The sequence below is a fragment of the Vidua chalybeata genome, chromosome 2 (genome assembly GCF_026979565.1).
Source record: "Vidua chalybeata isolate OUT-0048 chromosome 2, bVidCha1 merged haplotype, whole genome shotgun sequence".
NCBI lineage: Eukaryota > Metazoa > Chordata > Aves > Passeriformes > Viduidae > Vidua > Vidua chalybeata.
Genome location: NC_071531.1, coordinates 85,698,746 through 85,718,796, shown reverse-complemented (window position 1 = coordinate 85,718,796; position 20,051 = coordinate 85,698,746). Strand labels below are relative to the sequence as shown.

General features: G+C 39.8%; 2 protein-coding genes across 3 annotated transcripts; both read left to right on the top strand.

The window, feature by feature from the left end:
• Positions 1-850: 850 nt before the first annotated feature.
• Positions 851-7,318, top strand: LOC128784331 (stromelysin-1-like). The gene is made up of 10 exons (XM_053935833.1): positions 851-982; positions 1,127-1,371; positions 1,829-1,977; positions 2,072-2,203; positions 3,067-3,228; positions 3,634-3,853; positions 4,981-5,114; positions 5,671-5,830; positions 6,677-6,780; positions 6,983-7,318. The coding sequence occupies exons 1-10, from the start codon at positions 878-880 to the stop codon at positions 7,081-7,083; spliced, it is 1,512 nt and encodes a 503-aa protein (XP_053791808.1). The 5' UTR covers positions 851-877; the 3' UTR covers positions 7,084-7,318.
• A 5,324-nt stretch (positions 7,319-12,642) lies between these two features.
• LOC128784229 (stromelysin-1-like) lies at positions 12,643-19,759 on the top strand. Of its 2 annotated transcripts, none has more exons than XM_053935610.1 (10): positions 12,643-12,787; positions 13,532-13,773; positions 13,863-14,011; positions 14,332-14,457; positions 14,985-15,146; positions 15,280-15,436; positions 16,227-16,360; positions 16,849-17,008; positions 18,227-18,327; positions 19,396-19,759. In XM_053935610.1, the coding sequence occupies exons 1-10, from the start codon at positions 12,680-12,682 to the stop codon at positions 19,494-19,496; spliced, it is 1,440 nt and encodes a 479-aa protein (XP_053791585.1). In that variant the 5' UTR covers positions 12,643-12,679; the 3' UTR covers positions 19,497-19,759. The 2 variants fall into 2 exon arrangements, with proteins under 2 accessions (XP_053791585.1, XP_053791586.1); XM_053935611.1 differs by lacking the exon at positions 12,643-12,787 and adding an exon at positions 13,026-13,109.
• The last annotated feature ends 292 nt before the right edge of the window (positions 19,760-20,051 follow it).

Genomic DNA, 20,051 nt, shown 5'->3' with positions numbered 1-20,051 from the left:
TCATAGGAACTGAAAATAGGACTTCTGGCAAAATGGGAAGCTTGGAATGTATGTCACAAACACTCATCACCTTTCATCTGATGTTGGAGAAGTTTATTAAAAGGTTCTGCTGAAGACCCTTTATCCCAAAGGTGCCTGTAGTTCTGCAGGGCAATTTCTGCCGTTTCTTCTTTAGTTGTGAAACCACCCTTGGCTAACAGGCCATGCAGACCAGGATATATGATCTGGGGTACTCTACTGAGACTTTTACTTTGCGGTGTGAGGAGAAAGGGGATGAGTCCATAGATCCATGATTACATGGGCCAGGTAGCAGCACAAAAAAATGGTTCTGTAACAATGCTGGGATGTCAGGTTCAAGAAAAGAAAAATGAGTTTTTTGTATAATTGATTATGTCACTAAAATTAATTACGGGCTAAAGGAAGGGTTTTTTTCCTGGTGTGCTAAGGGCCTGCATGCAAGCCACTTCAAGAAAACTGAAGGCAGTTTCTGGAGGTCCCTTCTCAAGTACTATGAGGAATTACAGATTGTTGACCCTCACGAAGAGCCAGGTCACTTCAGCACCTCTGAAAAATGGAGCAGTTTTTGTCCAGCCCAATTTAGGAATTAAGAAAAAAACAACATGCTGTCCAATAACATGATTGCGAAATCAGGGGGTTTTGGGCAAGGTAAACTGTCATGTGTTTGCTTGCTTCTAAACCCAAATTTGTTTTCTATGTTTCTGTGGAAAATCAGAGGATGTTATAAGCTGAGTCATGCCATTATTGACTTTAGCAAGCACAGCACTGATATAAATAGTGAAACACTGGTGCGTCTTAGACAGAGGAAAAAGAGATTGAGAGGTCTTCTAGCAAGGGCTGGTAGGACAGGGAGAAAAAGATGAAGACAAAGATCCTTCTTTTCCTTGAGTTATTATATTTTATATGCTCCTCTGCTTTTCCAGTGGCTCCAGAAAAGGAAAAAGAAGACATGCAATTTGCCAAGGTAAGGGCTATGGACCGAACTGATGAAATAATTTATTGAGAAAATGAACACAGTGATGTATTAGCAGTGTTGAGCATTTTATTACCAGATCTCTGCACTTGAAAGGTTTTATATGCTAAACTGTTGCTTTTTATTCCCTACCAGAAATATCTTGAAAACTTCTATGATTTTAAAGAAGAGAAACATTCTTTGTTTAAAGCAAAGGACCTCAACCACATGGCTGACAAAATACGAGAGATGCAGTCATTCTTTGGGCTAGAGGTAACTGGGGAGCTGAATCAGAGGACACTGGACATGATGAAGCAGCCTAGATGTGGAATACCAGACATCCGTTCATACAGCGCCTTCCCACGCAGCCCCACGTGGATGAAAGAAGATGTGACCTATCGGTAACATACATTAGAGCACATTTTTCTCCACACCACTGGGAAGCTTTGTGAATGCTAGGCAGAAGTAATATACACAGTTCTTTACTATGTATTTCTGTATTTCTCCATATAAAAGCTCCATGCAGGATGAAAGGGACAGGAATGTGGGAACTATTCCGGCTACCAAATAGTGATGAGAATACCAAAATAGGAGTTTACATTAGTTAGCTGATAGCCTACTAAATAATATACTCAGTGGATAGAAGGAATACAGCTGAGTATAAATGTTAGGGTTTCCGAAAGATATAAAAGAAAACTGTGAAATCTTTATCTGTTATGTAAGCAAATATTTTGAAAATAAATCACTTGAGACACATAAATAATTGTAACAACTGATTAAAATGTTTGACCTTGATACCTTGTGTCCCAGTCAGATGTGATCTGGTTGCTTTTAATTCCTTTTGTCTTTAATTCACAGGATTCTGAACTACACTCCAGACATGCTGCAAGCTGATGTAGAGGAAGCAATTGCAAGAGCCTTCCAGCTCTGGAGCAGTGTCACCCCTCTGAGGTTCACCAGAGTCTATGGTGGTCAAGCAGATATAATGATTTCCTTTGCAGCTGGATGTAAGGAAACTCTGTTGCCAGGGAATCATAGTACTTGTCACTTTTTCTTACCCAGATAATGAAAAACATCCCTTTTTTTCACCCTTATTTTTAGTTCACGGTGACTTCTATTCCTTTGATGGTCCAGGAGGAACTCTGGCTCATGCCTACCCCCCTGGCAGTGGGATAGGAGGAGATGCCCATTTTGATGAAGATGAAAACTGGACCAAATTTACAACCTACAGTGGTAGGCAAACTTAAATACTGTGTTGACTGTTATTTTATTAGAAAGTGTTGTCTTGAAGATGCTGTAAAGTCACATATCCCATGGCAGAAGTTCCAGTATTTACTGAGATGTAAAATGTCAGTGTAATTTAGTAAAAGAGCTCTGCATATTTTGATCTAGATGCAGTCACAACAGTCCATTGAAGTTAATGCAGACTGCAGTTACAGCTCCAGGGAAGGAAATGAATTAGCATGCAATATTAGCGTTGGGTAATTGTGACATCAAAAGACAGGGAATTTTCACCCTCAGATAACTACCTTAAAAGCAGTAATATAACCTCTCACATTTGTTTGTTTGCTTGGGTTTGGGTTTTTTTTCTGATTTAAAGGGATGCTCATCTTTAACTTCTGGAAAGGAAAAAACATCTTGAATTTACTGGCAAATAAACTTAAATGTAATAGTGAATTTTTTCTGGTTTCCAGCAATGTCCAGGGATTATGTTACATGTTGCTGATTTTGTGAGGTAGTTACCAGGCAAATTCCATGGCATTTTCTATTCCCAAAATCTGATCAGGTGACTAAAACCTTCTCACCTGCTTTTCAATTGTTATTAATATTAAAGAAACCTTGATTCTTAATTGGAAAATTTCTGCAACATGGGCAAAAACTGTTCCCAGAGTGGTTTTCCAGTAAGAAATCAATGCCTATGACTCAAAACTCATTTCTTCTCCAGGAGGCCAAAGAGCTCTTACTTGAGCATAGTTAGATTTTGCCATTTTTTAGGACTGTGAATGATATATCTCACATGAGAGAATGGCACCTGTACCCTGTTGTCATGCAAAAAATTTGTTTAGTGTTTGTTCTTTGTGCTGGATCTTTTTTAGGATACAACTTATTTCTCGTTGCTGCTCATGAGTTGGGCCACTCACTAGGTCTCAGTCATTCCAACGTTTTCGGTGCTTTGATGTATCCCATATATATGGCCACAGATACAAGGAACTACCAACTTCATCAGGATGACATTGATGGCATTCAAGCCCTCTATGGTAAGCAAGAAGCATCATTTCGTGGTGAATGATGAATAACAATTTATAATTAATTTTACCCAACAGATAAATGTACTGAGCTTTCTACTACATGAAAAATACTGAGATTTAATTTCCTGTTATTATTTTTGGGCAAATCTCTTGGGGTTTTTGTGCTTAACAGTCTACACTGCAAAATGGAATCTCTAGACTGTAGTCATTCCAGTTAGTCAAAAGATCCAAGAGCCTTTCCCCAGTGATACCAGAGGAACAGCCCATGTCTGTAGCATTAAACCCTCTTATATTCAACAGATGGGTAGTTATGTGCACAGCTGCCTAAAATCTTGGCTTCACATGGTACAGCCTGAAATGCTGTGACATGAACTACTCTGATTCACCTTCCAATTCCACACTTATTTTCCAAAGGACCCCCCAAGGAATCTCCTGCACTTCCAACAAAAACTTTTCCCTCACAAGAACCAACTGAAATGGTACCTGCAGAAGCACCAACTCCAATGTCTCCCAGGGAAGAACCAACAGAAGTGACACCCTCCAAGCCACCCCAAAGACCACATGACTGTGACCCTCATCTGACTTTTGATGCCATCACTACTCTTCGTGGGGAAACACTGTTCTTCAAAGACAGGTAAGTGCTTTTATTTCCAGCAACATCTTTTTGTGAGAGTCACAAAGTCAAAGCATAAAGTTCAGCTCAAGGAGTATATCCTCCCTTGGTTACAAAGGAAAATATTTATTTCTGTAAGTGTTAAGGCAACTTTGAAAAATTTTACTAGCCCACCTGTGATGGGTGAGTAACATGGTTTACTAACAAGTGAGTATAATGTTTTAATCCATCATACATCATCGTCCATGTCTATTAAAATTGTGCAAGGCTGAATAATTCCAGTGTCACTCCTCAGCCTGCAGCTGCTTCACATGCAGCACTGTCCTGATCACACCATCCTGTGTGTGGGCCAGGGAGCTGTAGAAAATGTCACTGGAGATTTTTAGTGTCACTCTGACCTAGGATTCTGCACTAGACCAGTAATGTCTAGAGAGAGCACCTGCTGTTACAGGGTGGCCTCTGACACTCACTGTAGCGAGTTGCTGGCTGGGCACATCCAGCCTGGTGAGAGCAAACAGCAGGTCAGGTCAGGACTTCACCTCCTTCTTGGCTTGGTAGTTGTGTTTTGGTTGAACAAGCTTCCTTTGATGATGTAGGTCTGATTTTCCTTCTAAAACATATGAAGAATTGTAGCTTAATAGTTTTCAAGGAGAAGGGGGAAAGAGCAATTCTTCCTTAAACCGTGTTTTAACATGTTTCTTAAGAAATTTTATTTAACTTTTGCAGTGAAACTGAAATGGGTTGTGCCTACTTAGATGGGTCATGATGAAGAGAAAGCTGCAATTGTCAGCACTGCCACAAATATCCTAAGTTGTCCTGGACAAACCATTGTGGTGCAAATGCAGAAGTGCACAGGGCCACTAGCTGTGGGTGACCCTGATTGAGGCAGGGGGTTGGACAAGATAAGCTTCAGAGGTCCCTGCCAACCTCAACTATTCTGCGACCTCAGAGCAACCTGTAGCAAAGGGCACAGATCTGTGAGGGAGCAGGGCAGAGTGAAGGACTGCATCCCAAAAGGGGTGGTACCTCTGCCTCATAGTGAGCACTGGTTCCAGCACCCAGACAGTAGGATTTCGAGTACATTTATGGGCCATTGATCTCCTAATGAAGTACAGACAATGAAGCACTGCTGTTTTTGTTTCTATCAGCTATGTCTGGCGCAAAAGTCCTTATTTCTCAGAAATTGAGCATGACACCATCTTCTCCTTCTGGCCATCACTGACAACTGGCTTTGATGCTGCGTATGAGGTTGACAAGAAGGATCAAGTGCTATTTTTTAAAGGTACTTCTCTTACATTTCCATCAGTTTTTTATGCATACATGAAGTTACAGCAATACTACTAATGTTATTTAATCATAATGGAAGGTATATTATGCTAATATTCATATTAACTCTAATACTAGTACTACCACTAATAGAGAATATTCTTAATATTTAAATCTATTTAAATTTTGCAAATTGTGTTACTACCAGTAACTAATACTGCTTCACTACAGTCCTACACAGACTTCCTTTGGTCAGTGAGAGCAAAGACCATAGCTGAGCCAAAATTGATAGCTACATTACATTATCTAAATGCATTTTTAAAGATGACAAACACACCTAAAAATATATTGACTTTTAATTATTGAGTATATAATACTCTTAATGACTATAAAAAATAGAAAATCCAGCAGCTATGAGATATTTAAACTTCTCTGCACCCTAAGTGGGTAATGTTTTGAGCTGGACATCTGCGCTGTTTGGTGGCATTTGCTACATAGAAAGTTCTGGGGCTTTGATAAAAAGGAGACCAGACTCCTCAAGAATCCTTACAGCTTTTTCTGTTTTCCTGTAGATGGCCAGTACTGGGCTGTCAGTGGCTACAGAATAGAGTCAGGGTTCCCCAAGCCCATTCAGAACCTAGGCTTCCCCAGCAGTGTCAGGAAAATCGATGCAGCTGTTCATGACCAAAGTACCAAGAAAACCTATTTCTTTGTCGGCAACAAGTACTGGAGGTAAGGCTCTTCTCTCTTCTGTAGAAGAGATAATCAAAACAGCTTTTTTAATCAAGTGATGTGAATATTTGTACAGGAAGTTCATGTCCTCTTTTTCTCAGCCTTCTCAGCTGCTTAAAGCTGAAAAAACTTGATTACTCAGGTGTTTTCATAAAACAAAATCTGTTACACCTGAGTGTTTGCTTACTCTTATCAGGCTGTGATTAAGGGGCAAATGAGTTTTGTTTATTCATTAAGAACAGTGTGAGCTAGTATAAAAATATAATGTATTATAATTAGTATAAAAATATAAATTGAGTGGACTTTGTCATCATGTCAGGTATTCATTCAGTAGTTACTAAGAAGTAAAAGTGCTCTGTGAAATTTATAAATGACAAATCAAGAAAAGTATAGAAGGAGATTAAAATATTTACTTCCTAAGAAACAGTTCAGCTAGGCAGTAATTTTAGCCTAATAATTAGTCTGTAATACTATCTTGAAAGAGTGTTATTACACCTGAAGTTTGCATTTCTTGTATGGGGTCACTTCATAGATTGTGTGCTGTAAAATTAAAATAATTATGTTTGATTAATTATTTAAGATTATTATTCAGTATAAGACCCATTCAGCTTTATTGTCAGTGTCAGGGAATGAAAGTAAATGTTCTCTAATATTCTGAAAACAGACTTACCAAGGGTACTAAAGATGTAAATATTCACACAGCCAGGATTTATACAGCTCTATGAGGCCACAGATTGCAGGTGCTGGATTTTCAGCTGAGACTAGGAATATTTTGTAAAAACTCCATGTGGTTTCAACTTTGAATGTCACATGCTTATTTTCTGTTTCCACAATTTCTTTATTTAGTTTCAATGAAAATAATCAATCAATGGAAAGAGGCTATCCAAGAAAAATAGCTGCTGACTTCCAAGGGATCGGCCATCCAATTGATGCTGCCCTTCAGAAAAATGGTAAATAAATTAAAATGTTATTTTAAAAACCCCAAAGACCACCTGCCAAAGGCAAAAAAAAAAAAAAAAAAGTATGTTTCAATCCATATATTAAATTTTTGGTTTGATTTTTTTAAAGTCACCCAAGGAAATAGTGAGCATGTAACAATAGGTATACAAAAATGAAATATTAATTTTTCCATATTTTTCCTCCCAATTCTAGGATATTTCTACTTTTTCCATGGATCGAGCCAGTATGAAGTTGACATCAAGAGGAAGAAACTCATCCGTATAATGAAAAGCAACAGCTGGTTTAATTGCTAGAAATTTTAAGTGATGGTGAAGGAGTATATTTGTACCAGAAAGAGTTTTTCATGTTTCTTGATTTTAGACAGTGTTATTCATCTGTTCCTGTGCATCTGAGTCTGAAATGATGGCCTTTGGCAATTCTAATTTAAAACCTTTAAAATGTAAAACCTAATGTACAGTTTTAATTTATTTTTGTTCTCTAACTATTTATTAATCAAGTTGTTTTTGAGTAATAAAGTATTTTGCTTGAGTTTAGCAGTTCTTGTGTTCTGATTCAGTCCACTGGAGACAAGGCATCTGCTACAACCACACACAAGCTGAATGGCACCAGGACCCATCAGCATTTTCAGCATGGCTCAGTGCCTGTGGGGAGAAAGTTAAAGAGAAGTAGAGGGGCAGTTCTTCAAGGCAATTAGAAATTACCCAGGTGACAAACGAGGGAAACAAGATGCTCAGGAGCAATGTGGGGGAGGCATAAAAGGAGCTCCTACACAAGAGTATGTGAGGGGAGAGACTGGAGTCTATGGTCTCACCTGCCATGGCCCCTGGCACAGGGACAGGGGGGTCAAAGCAGGGGTGGGGACAGGTAGATGGGAACGTGACAGTAGCTGAGAGAACCAGTGCACAGTGCCACTGAGCGTGGTTTTAATGGACAGAGTAGGACATGAGCAACCAGAGAGAAGGGCAAGTGTCCAATTTGGGGATGGAGGTGGCATGCAGTCAGGGTGGGAAATGATGGAGATATGATCACAGGGTCACAGAGAGTCAGTGGATTAGCCCTCCTGAGCTATAACCATGTGCCATGGCAATGGAGTCAGGGCTGGCAGTCTACCACACAATGCTTGACAGCAAACAAGAAACAAGAACAATTTTCCAGAGCATACAAGCCAAAATAATAAGAAAAAATCTAAGGATTTTTATGTAGCTGCCACAGATGAATCCTCCAGAGGATGCATGGTGAGACATAGAGAAAAGCACATCTGCTTCCTCCTTGTTTGGGTCCTGCTCACAGGGCAATAGCTCAGTGACTTAAAACACCCCTTGGGCTTTAAGAGAGGTTGGCTGTAGTCCATCCTCTCTTTGAAGGGATTTGGTCCCATCTCTTGCAACACTGATGTGATGATGTGACTGTGCAAGGAAGTCAACTGGCTATTAATCTTTGTCTAACAGAATTGGCAAAGGCGAAAAGAGAGGATTGGAATGGCTGACAAGGACAGTATTCCAGTCAACACAGCTCAAACCCCATTAGTCAGAGGTAAAATTTGCTCCTCAACTTCTGCACAGGGCAGTTGCCTCAGACATCTGATCAAAGACATACTATCACCTGTCCCCCCATCCATCAGGGCCGGAGGAAGCCATGTATCTCCCAGTGCACCCACAGGCCCACTGTGCTCACAGACAAGATCAAAGAAAGGCAGCAGAGATGATGCTAGGTTGGAGAGGGCTTTGAGCAACCTGGTCTAGTGGAAGGTGTCCCAGCCTGTCACAGGTGGGCTGGAACAAGATCATCCTTAAAGTCCTTTCTACCCCAAAAACTATAATTTTATGATCTTGGAATATCTCATCTCTGCCATGTTCTCTTCATGCATGTTTTATGCCACACTAGATATGTTCTAAGTACCTCTAAAACCAGGTTTAAAACCAACCTACGTTACAAATCAGGCCATGTCTTAAAAGTGGCTTTTAACAAGAGTACCTATTGTTGTGTCAAGTAGGGACACAACAGCTCAGCATTGCCACAAGAGCAGTGGATCAACATGGTGAAGTCATGGACTGAAAAGTGGCTGAGCTCACCTGGCAGCAGTCCAGGCAGGGCAGAGACACAGGAAAACTGGTGCTGCCCAAACATCTCCCAGTGTCTTTCTCAGTAGCTCTTGCTCTGTACATAGCCTATTCTGAACAAACTTCAGTCCAAGGACTTTAGATGCCTCCAGGCTTAGACAGGGTGCTTGTGAGTACTGTTTGTGCATAACTAATGGAGTTAGTTTCCTCTGTTTTTAAAAACGCCTACATACTTTGATATCCTAAATAGATGCCTTCTTGTATGTGAAGGTTACCTTCAGAAATCAGGCCTTTAGGTTCTGGTTGCTGTCTGAGACTTGAAAGTGGTTTAAGAGGAATCAAAAGGAAAATTTCAGCAACAGTGAAGCAGAACACTGTTGGTGTTTACACTGACTCACATTAGATTAGTAAGTATTGCTCCTGCATAAGGTTAGTACTACTTTTTTAGTTATGACATCCAGGAAACAGCAAAATCAAAATACGCCCTCCACCTTTGAGTATTAATTAGCTTAAACTCACAATATCTGAAAAATGAGTGATATTTACTTAGCTATGAAGAAAAACGTAGCCTGGAGCAGAAACGGGTGACAACATGCCATGGATTTCACGTAGACAAGTGGACTAGTGAGATGTGTTGATCATGGAATTTCTGTCTGTATTTTTGCTTTGTTAATCTCTTAAACTTTGAAATTAAGTAGCAATACTTTCAGTTTGGGAAAAGCAATGAAATTCCTGGCAAATGGAAGATGTAGCTCAGATGACATTGGAAACGTCAAAAGCAGGAATGCTGGAGCTGTCGTCTATATTCAGTGGACAAGAGAATATTTCTTGTAACCATGATTTTGTTATAACTCATAAATTTTTGCTGGAATTAAAGGCCTCTTGGGTGCCAGCAGGGGAAATTTATCCACAAACAGAATTTCAAGTACTTGTCCTGTATGAATAGAAACTTTCCTTGGAATCCAAGAGCAGGCATGCAAATTAGAGTCACAAAATATAACGATGTTACATCTAAAATTCTTGACTGCAACAACAGTTGACCTAGACCAAATCTTTCATACATGAAATCTCAAAAATCCCTTAATGACTTCACTGTCAGAGAGCAAGGGTGACCCGTGTGCAAGTTGACTGGAACTGGAACACTGAATGCTGCCAGGGAATCAGCATTACCGTGCTGGAGAACCACAACTGTTATATAAAAGCCAGAAGTAGGTCACACACTCATCTTTGTCAGCAACAAGATGTTTTTGAGGCTAGGTTTGTGCTGCCAGGTCTGAGGGTTTGCAGCACAGCCAGGAAGGAGGTGCCGAAGGCACTGAGTTAAGCAATGTTCATGGCAGCATGGGTTAAAGCTGCAGTTTTACAGCTCAGAAGTTTCCCCTGCACAGACCTGCTCACCCAGGGTTTCGCCAGGGGTCCTACACTACCAGAGTTCAGCCTGGCCAGGACACTGAGGCAGCAGAGAGGAGCAGTTTCAAGCTCTGAGTAATTAAGCCCTTGGCTTTGCACAACAAGCCAACTTAGTTTCATCCTATTGAGGCTCTATGACATGTTCTTTTCTTTTGTCTATACTACATTATTCATTAATTTTAAAATATATAAAGTGTGAATTAGCAATAACCTTTGTGTTAAGGTTAATAACAATAACAATAAACATATTGTGTTATACGTTATATGTCTTGTGTTATATGTCTTAGGGTGGGGCTATGGGAATGCATCCAAGGCAGAAGATTAATTCAAGAAGAAGAGATAAGGGCAATCCTAGGAGCTTACCCAGACAATTTCACAGGTTATAAAAATGAGATCATAGTAGTTTTCACACTGACTTTAAGCTAAAACCAGAGATTGACATATTGTGCCACTTCTGGATAAAGTCACCTCAAAGAAGGTCTCTGTGATTATGGAGTTTTCTTTAAACAGCATATTCTAGGTGATTGATCTCTTAAGAGAAATGGAGAATAGTATCAAGAAAAATAAGAAAGAGGTTGACAGAGTAGCAAATGTACTTGAGAAAGCTGATAATCAGAAAACTATATAAATTTCATTAATATCTTCCTAGATGGTTTTGATGCCTTTTAGTAGCCCTCTCATTAGAGAGAAAGATGAGTGATGAAAATTTAAGTCCTGGAAAGTTCCTTTTCCTTCTAGTACAGATGGAGACACTGAGGGAAGAGAAAAAAAGAGTTGGAAGGCTGTGGGGGGCTATAAGTTCCAGAAGCTATTTCTGCAGAGAGGTGCTGTCAGTGTGTAAACTGCACAGGAGAATGCTACACCAATTTTTGGATCCATCTCACCCCCTCTGCTACACCTCACATAACTCTGTGAGTGGAGTCATTACCAAAAGCTCTCTCAGGGGATTGCTTCCCCTTGGCTCAGCTGGTCATTTCTGGGTCATTCCCTGAGCCTGTCCATCTCCTTCCAGGACCAGGGAGGGATTCTCTCCCTAATGGAAATATCTCAGGTAGATGTCTGTTCTTAGGGTAGGAATTCAGTCCTCAGTTACCAGATAATCCTTGGGGAGTCCCATCAGCCTTGCCTTGCTCTTTCAGCTGCCCAGACCCAGCAATCCCTCATGTCCTGCCTGTGGATGGCCACAGGTATGCTGTGCTCTGGGGATCCTTCTGGTACCAATACAATGCTCTTCAGCAGGAAATAATTTCAGCAAATACCTGAGTTGTGCAAAATATTGATAAACTCTCCTTTGACATCTCTATTATCCTGGAAGCTCTGTGGAAGGGAGTTTATCCCTCTGCACATTCCAAGTCTCACCTGCTCCTCAGTGCTGCAGGCTTACCCAAAATCCTGTGTCAGCCCCACACAGAAGTCTCGGATATGTAAGACTGAACATCTCTTTTCAGGATTCCCATTCCCATTGCTTTGTCATGGTTTGTGGTAGTGCATGGAGGGTGTGATTTGGCATGGAGGAAAAGTGGACCCAATCTAGAGTGGGCCTGCTGTTGAGTCTCAGCAGTTCTTACACCAATGGCAGAAAGGGAGAAGAGAGGAACCTCTCTCTGACAAGGACAGCCATCAAAGAGTTTGATCCAGAAAACCTCAGTGCTTTTTAAAACCTTATAGTATGTATCAAAGAAGGAGAATGCGAAATAAAATCTTTGGGCAATTCTCTGAGAATAGTGGAAAAACTGCAATAAAAATAGCATGAAAACATAATTTTCATATTTGCTGGGAGAAGTGCTTTCTTTTATTTGTGTTAATTTCACATTTTTCTGAAGAAAAAAAAATCGTTTCATCCAAGTGCAAACTGCTTTTAAAAAACTGCATAAACAAAACATTGCTTCATCAAGCAAGGAGTTATAGCACTGACAGGACTCTACCAAAGGGAAAGATGGTGGCACTAAAATAGCCCTCCCCAAAAAAGAAGGTAGAAAACTAATTTCTGTTTGTAGTCTACAGTCCTGTAACATTCTGTGAATATTTATCCCTTTAGGCACTTCAACAACCTTTCTGAAATCAATATTATCTTTGAATGGAAAGCATTAAAGAGATATGCTTTAAATTTTGGAGAGTAAGACTACATTTTAACAATTAAAAGGTTAATAAGCTCATTAGAAATAATTACAGCTCTATTATCTTCTCATTAATCATATTTCCATGTTGCAAAACCTGCACAAGGGTGGAACCGGATGAAAGACAGCACTGATCTGTTTTATGGTAAAACTCTTGTTTTGCATGTTCTGTTGCTAACTAGACATTGTGAGAATCAATGAGTCAGGGATTGGAAAGCTTTATAAAGTAAAAAAAACACTATATAAAGGTGAAGCAGGTGTGTGGCAGACTACAAAAAAGACTTCTATAAAGACTAGTGGAAATGAGAGTGGGAAATCTCCCGTTTCTCCTATTATTATGTGGAACACTTTCTTGTGCTTTTCCTGCAAATAGAAGGCAGACAAAGGAAGAAGGCATGCATATTATCCAGGTGAGGAAGGTAGAGCTCTGGGGAGATGTTTAGTTACTGTTGAGCATCCACGGCACTCTGTGCAACTAGTATAGAGCAGCCAAAGAGCAAGTAGAATAAATAACTGATTGAATATTTCTCAAATATGTGGTGAGAAAAACTACTTTAGCACCATCTTATTTTACTTTTTTTTAGAGACCAATTAAATTTGATGATGCCTTCACTCTGTGTTAACTTTACAAATAATTAAACTTCTGTGTCAGTCTAGGATTGGTTTGTAGTTCAGGTGAAAATGTGGTTATTTATATGACTTGTGATATTATGAAACATAACTCCTCATGAGGTAAGTTTAATATATATTCCTGAACTATTACTGTCTAAAATGTGGGGAAACAGGATGCAATTACTGAAATTTTATATTCAGTTATGTATTTCAAATTGCTTCCTCTAAAGGATTCTTGGTAACCTTGGGGGCAGGGTAAGTGGAGGGCACATTATCAGAAAATAATCTAGTAAACAAATGCTAATTTTAAATGTATTTTGATAACTACAAAATATTTATAGTGATAATACAACGGAAAAAGCTACCATTGAGAAAAATATTCATGCAGGCTTTAACAAGCTATTATCCATGCTGCCATAGAACAGAAAGATAAGTAGCAAAGAATACATGACTGACTGGTGTTAGTTTAATATCTTATAAGCTTCAAAAGCAAACATCATTGATTGTCCTAAGCTTTGGGTTTGTTTGTTTTTTTTCATTAGAAGTACCTGGAAAATTACTATGGATTTAAGAAAGATGGAGAACCTTATGGTTGGAAAAGTAATAATGCAATGACCCAAAAACTAAAACAAATGCAGGAATTCTTTGGGCTGGAGGTGACAGGGAAACTGGATTCTGCCACTTTGGACTTGGTACAGAAGAACCGCTGTGGACTCCCTGACGTAGCTGGGTTCTCCACCTTTGCAGGAGAGCCAAAATGGACAAAACATGTCCTGACATACAGGTAATCACAATGGAATTCTTCATGTCAAGACAGTGTGAAGTACAGGGCGAGTGGCAAGAACACAACTTGTTCTCTCCTGTATTTTAAAGGATAGTAAACTACACACCAGACCTGCATCCAGCAGATGTCAACGCAGCGATCAAGAAAGCGTTACGTGTCTGGAGCAGTGTGACCCCACTGAGATTCATCAAGAAGGACAGAGGTGATGCAGACATAATGATCTCCTTTGCAGCCAGAGGTAAATCTCCATGTAACCATTAGGAGTTATTGCCAAGTTACTGCCTACATGGAGCTGTTGACCTGGAATGATTTCTCCTGTACATAGCACATGTGGAGATCAATGTCCGGTTGAACAAGCAGACAGAAAAATACAGTTCTTGCTCAAGGTGCTATGGTTACAGCTCTTGACAGGCTTTGGGGGAGGGCATAGAGGCAGATGAAGAGGAAGAGGAAGAAGATTTAGGGAGCTGCCAGTAGTTCACTGCATCTATACCTGTTGTGTGCTGCTCAATGTGTGCATGGGCCCCCAGTCAGCTGTTTTTGGGGTTTACTCCTCAGGTCACAATGACTTCATCCCCTTTGATGGCCCAGGAGGCTCCCTGGCCCATGCCTATGCACCTGGCAAGGACTTTGGTGGAGATGCTCACTTTGATGAGGACGAAATGTGGACCAAAAGCACAGAGGGTAGGTAACTAAGTTCTCCAGGCCCTTCCTGAGGCAAATTGCACATGGAATCAAGGGTGCAGTGTCTGTCTTCTCTCTTTCTTAAGAAGTGTTTAAATTGCCACTGATTTGAAGGAGCATATGGTTTGCATAGCTGTAAAAAGCCTCTGAATCTCTGACTTAAGAAGTTAAGGCCCCAGCTCAGCTTCTGCCATGCACTGGGGGGAGCTTTATTTGTAAGGGTGGCCCACTTCTTCCCACTCCTCAAACCTCTTCTTGCACAGTTACCTCACTTGCACTGGCCCAGGATCCTTCTCCTACACTGAATTCTGCAGGATCTACAGACTATTTCCTTGTACTCCCCTATAATGATTCCATTATTTTTACTTCTGACCAGAATTTTATCTCCAGCCAAATTTCCCACAAGAAGTTCATTTGCTTGGGCAAGCAGTTTTGAAAGCTTCTGACCTACATTATGCCCTTCATGTTATTCAGGACAAATACAAAGATACAGCTCTCCTGTCATGTGTTTTGTTTGATGTTTTCAGGCACGAACCTGTTTTATGTTGCTGCCCATGAGTTTGGCCATTCACTGGGACTTTCCCATTCCAAAGACCCCAATGCTCTGATGTATCCAGTTTACAGGAAATTTGACCCTTCAGTACTCCTTCTTCATCAGGATGATATTACTGGCATACAGTACCTCTATGGTAATTCAGAATTTTTCATCAACTACTGCTTATAATTTCAATTACTTCAGATACCTTTCAGTGACATTTTTGTGTACTGGACATACCTCAAAGAGTTCACACTATAATTTCTTCCATAAACTGCTTCTTTTAGGATCGTCTCCCAACACAAACAACGATCAAATGGAATCTAGTGAGATAAAAGACCCAACTGAGTCAAAAGATCCTGCACTGCCAAACAGCTGCAGCTCCAATTTGACGTTTGATGCTGTCACCAGTTTCCGTGGAGAAATAATGTTCTTTAAAGACAAGTAAGGCAGCTTCTGAAAGTAAAATAACTGAGTGTCACTTTTTAAAGTATGCCCCACAGCACAGAAAAATAACTTTAATTAGAATATCAGCCATGCTAGACAGGAAGACAAGACGAGGAATCAGGAAAAGAGGTGGAAAACAAAAACAATGAGGGTGGTGGAGAAATGGAGATAAGTATAAGGAAGAGGCTGACCTTTGGAACAGGGGATGCTGTGAATAGAGTGGGGGGAAATGGCTCCTCTGCAAACACGTGCTGTTTTCACTTCAGGCTGTAAGCAAGTCTCAAGTGGGACTTGCATCTGGGAGAGTTCAGCTTTGGCAAAACACATCACCAACTCTGGGACATTTCAGAGCCTTGTTGTTGTCCTTGCTTTGAGGGAGCTGAGGGCTTACCAGCCCTGACAAAACACCTGCTTGAAGAGCCCCTGTAGTAAGGATTTAGTATACAAATAAAAGGAAAGGAAAATTGGGCTTTTGTTACCAAAATCTTACCAGGTATCAGCCTTGTGAAACAGGTCTCTCTAAGCTCCACTTCTGCAAAAGGGGAAATAAATGTTTTGACAGAATAATTTATCTGACCTATTTTAGATGTCTACATCAAGAAGAGCGCAATCCCACCATGGAAATAACTGTCTTTACATTAAGTTTGCAGGGAATATAGTGTGACTAACTCAGGTACATAGCTGGGTTTGATCAGATAAATACTGCCCTGGTTTTGTCATGTGGTTTCATGCATTAGTGAGTGTGAACATCCAATTTTATTTAAAACCTGTTCTACACTTACACAAGGCATATTTGGCGCAAACATCCAGCAGTCAGAACAGCTGATTTTGAGTTGATATCTTCATTCTGGCCACGGCTGCCACCTGGTGTTGATGCTGCATATGAAATTCCTCAAAAAGATGAAATGGTCATTTTTAAAGGTAAAATGTTATCTTTTTATTTTCCCATGTTGTCTTCCCAAGTAGCCTAGATAGTTTGCATCTGGCTTCAAAACCACTTAAGTTCTTTCTGTAGGATCCTGCAATCTTGAATTTAGTCCAATAAATTGGTGTGTTTCAATCACAGAAATAATAAAATTATTGTCAAAGTAAAAGAACACATATCTTATTTTTTAATATCCACATTGAAACTTTTCCCTGCCAAAATAAATTTCATTATTTTTCTTCTGGGAAATTGTCTATTGAATTTAGGAATGATACTAGCATTAGCATGAAGAAAGACTGAAATTTCAGTTTTCAAAAAAAGTAATGTGGGGAACTATTGCTTTTTTTTTTTTTGTCTCGAGAACTATTTTCTGTTATTTCCAAATTCAACTATTATTTTCAAATAACCATCAGCTTTCATGAAAAAGATTGTGATTTTCAGGAGAAGATTCTCACAACATGTTGTTATCAACTTGTGTTAATAGGGAATGAATTCTGGGTTGTGAGAGGAGATACCATACTTCCTGGATACCCTCAAAACCTCTACACTCTGGGCTTTTCAAAGGATGTTTCCAAAATTGATGCTGCTTTTCATAATGGTATTGAGGGGACAACATATTACTTCATAGCAGACAAATTTTGGAGGTAATATTTCCTGTGGTACTTTTCTAAATGGAAGCAAACATAATCACATGATCAATACCCTGTCATGATTTGGGATGCATTAGTCAGACACTTTTGGTGATCTCTTGCAGTGTCACAACTGGCTGTAGAAAAATATTTGAGAGGAGGTTGAGCAGTGCTTTTAGTTTTCCTTTAGTTCATTTAACAGTCTGTTTGTTTATTTGTTTGCTTGTTTTCATTTAGCTGTCTTGGTTAAAATGTCATTGTACAGTTCCACAAGTCATCTCAGGAAATCAGGCAGAAGTTCACTATTCACATATCAAATATGTTTCTGTGGAGTAAGAAGGAGAATGTCACTCACTTTCCAGTTACTAACAGTTAGTTTCATAAAGTTGCTGATAAATGCCATGTACTGCAAAGAGTTATGTGCTGTCCATGGTTATTATATTTTTCTTTTCAATCCCATCCCTACGGCTCAAGTTTGTCTTACAGGACATAGAGCCAAAGGAGGTGCTCCTGTAATGGAAGCAGTAAATAACCTGAATTATTTTAGATGAACAACAAAGCTTCTCTTACTTTCCACCACAATGTCCAAACAATTGTATATACAAAGATCACTGTAGAGAATTATTCAGTCACACATCTGTACTTTAAGCAGAAGATCAGACTTCCACATTTTAGGTCAAACTCTCATAACTTGAATGATTAAGAGTTTGATCATTAAATCTTCTGTTAAGGAAATTATAGAACGGAAAAGATTTCACAAGACTTCTTATTACAGCACTGAGAGATAAACAGCACTTCACCAAAAATGTAATAGCTTGCTGTAAATATCTTAAGTAAATCGACTTAAATTACCTTATAACTTCAGAAAAAGCCCAGATTTTTCCTGATAAACCTTTCTTACAGAAATATAACATGAAAGAAATATTTTTATAATCTATTATATATCACTCCTTTAGGCATGGTCTCTTAGAAAAATAAAAAACAGATTCATGTGATGGTTGCAGTATTAGGTATTCTTAGGTGGAGTAAGGAGAACTAATTCATCCATTGCAGCTAATAAAGTAATAATTAATTTATGGCCAATTGTGTCTCTTTCTACACTACCAAATGACACTGAAAATCTTCAATTAACTTGGTTAACTGTTGATAGGTAGAAGATAATGAGCTGAGAGGAATTAATCATGAGTTGTTTGCCGGTTTCACTGACTCCTGTTTCTTTATAATTTTTCTCAGTTATGATGAAAGAAGTCAGTCTATGGATAGGAAGTCATTACTGATAAGAGATGCCTTTCCAGGAATTAATGGGAAGATTGATGCTGTTTTTCAACATGAAAGTGAGTAACTATTCTTGCTAAAATCTATAAGAAATGCTCAATGTCATAGGGCGGAGAGTGCTTGGGCAGAGACAGGTACTTCTACATGTTGCTCAGAATCCACAGGATGACCAACAAGACCCTGAAGCAGTCACATAACACTCCCATGCTTCACTTTACCCCCTTGAAGAATGGTGATGGTACACCTTTGGTGACAGCTGCACATCTGGAAAGGCCAGCTCTAAGGGAGAGATATATCTGTATTTATGCTGATGTGCACATCGTACCATGAAGATCAACACTTAACACAGTGACATCTCAGTAACATAAGGTGTACCTCTCACAGCCTGTCCTTCTGACATAAAACAGTCAGCGCCAGTTTCTCCTGCAGGAGGATGAACGTTACTTAGACATGGAAATGCTGGACTAGACTTGAGGATGCATTCACACTGCCGCATGTCACAGCTTCCCAGTTGCCTCCTTGCTCCTCATCTGCTGCTCATCCAAACCCATGCAAGCTAATTGTTTCATTGCAAATCTTACTTCTTCGTCCTAAATGAGTCTCACACACAGTGCTGAGACACCTCACACCTCACTCCAAGAGGGCAGTGTGGACGTGACTAGCCCAGGCTGGACCTCTCCTTCCCTGCATGGTATCTGGCAGCACCCATCAAGCAAGTACCTGCTCACACCTTGCTGTGCTCTGTGCCACACTCTGGTCTGTGTAATACCTACCCACAGGTGGCTAGAAATGCACCCTGCTGAGGGGGTGCAGCACAGCTGGAGTGTAAGAGCAGATATTTTAAACTAAAGAAACGCACAGGATACATCCTTTGCAGAGTGACCTTGTGGGGCTCATCAAGTACACAATGCAGCACATGCATGGCTGGTTTGCTGTGGAGTGTGTCTCCATGCTGCTGGGTCATGTGTTGCAGAGGTTACATCTGGGAGTAGATGCTGTTGGCAGCATAATTGGATCCAAAGGTTGCTTTGAGCTCTTTGAGGATGTTGTTAAAGTGTACTAACCTTTATATCTGCATTATCATAATTCATCTAGGTTTGGGTTTTTATTGTTTTTTTTTTTTCTAGATTTCCTTTATTTCTTCAGTGGAAGAAAGCAATTTGAGTTTGACCTTAATAAGAAGAGAGTTACACGCTTCCTAAACACAAACTTTTGGTTTCCATGCTAATAAAATGAAATCTGTAATGGTGTTGGAAAGAATGTACTGTTCTTGTGCTAGAACAGCTTTTCCTTTTATAAATATGTAGAATGTAAAGGTACTTCAGCACCAGTCAGCAGATATCAGTCGCCACATAACCTGTGTTTCTTTAAATAACAGAACAGTATTTAACATGTTGATGTGTACATACCTATGTAGTTAACATCAGGCTGGCTAGCTTACCAAACAACAACACAGTTTCTACTTTTGATACAAAATTGTGATTGATTTTATTATTTCTGCCATCTTCTTTTCACTCTTCTTGACGTACATCACCCTACACAGAGCCCTGCCATGGAGCCAGGAGTCCATGAGGAAGAGCGTCTCTCTTCCTAAAGCTGGGATTCCTTTCAACCTGTTTTAGATATTTCAAAGCTAAGCAAGAAGACTTAGCTAGTGCTCATAGTTACAGTGAGACATACAGGAGTTCCAGAGAAAAATCCCTCCCAGCCTGAGAGGTGTTAAGAGGTACAAGTTCTTTTTTTACAGTGACTGGAGAGGCAGTTTATGTTGGATTATAGAAGG

Excerpts from the sequence above, each read along its gene's own strand:
- LOC128784331 (XM_053935833.1), top strand. The coding sequence starts at position 878 with ATGAAGACAAAGATCCTTCTTTTCCTTGAGTTATTATATTTTATATGC. Across the intron at positions 1,372-1,828 it reads AAAGAAGATGTGACCTATCG|GATTCTGAACTACACTCCAG; the intron begins GTAACATACATT and ends TTTAATTCACAG. Across the intron at positions 1,978-2,071 it reads GATTTCCTTTGCAGCTGGAT|TTCACGGTGACTTCTATTCC; the intron begins GTAAGGAAACTC and ends CCTTATTTTTAG.
- LOC128784229 (XM_053935610.1), top strand. The coding sequence starts at position 12,680 with ATGAGAGTGGGAAATCTCCCGTTTCTCCTATTATTATGTGGAACACTT. Across the intron at positions 12,788-13,531 it reads AAGGCATGCATATTATCCAG|AAGTACCTGGAAAATTACTA; the intron begins GTGAGGAAGGTA and ends TTTTTTCATTAG. Across the intron at positions 17,009-18,226 it reads ATAGCAGACAAATTTTGGAG|TTATGATGAAAGAAGTCAGT; the intron begins GTAATATTTCCT and ends AATTTTTCTCAG.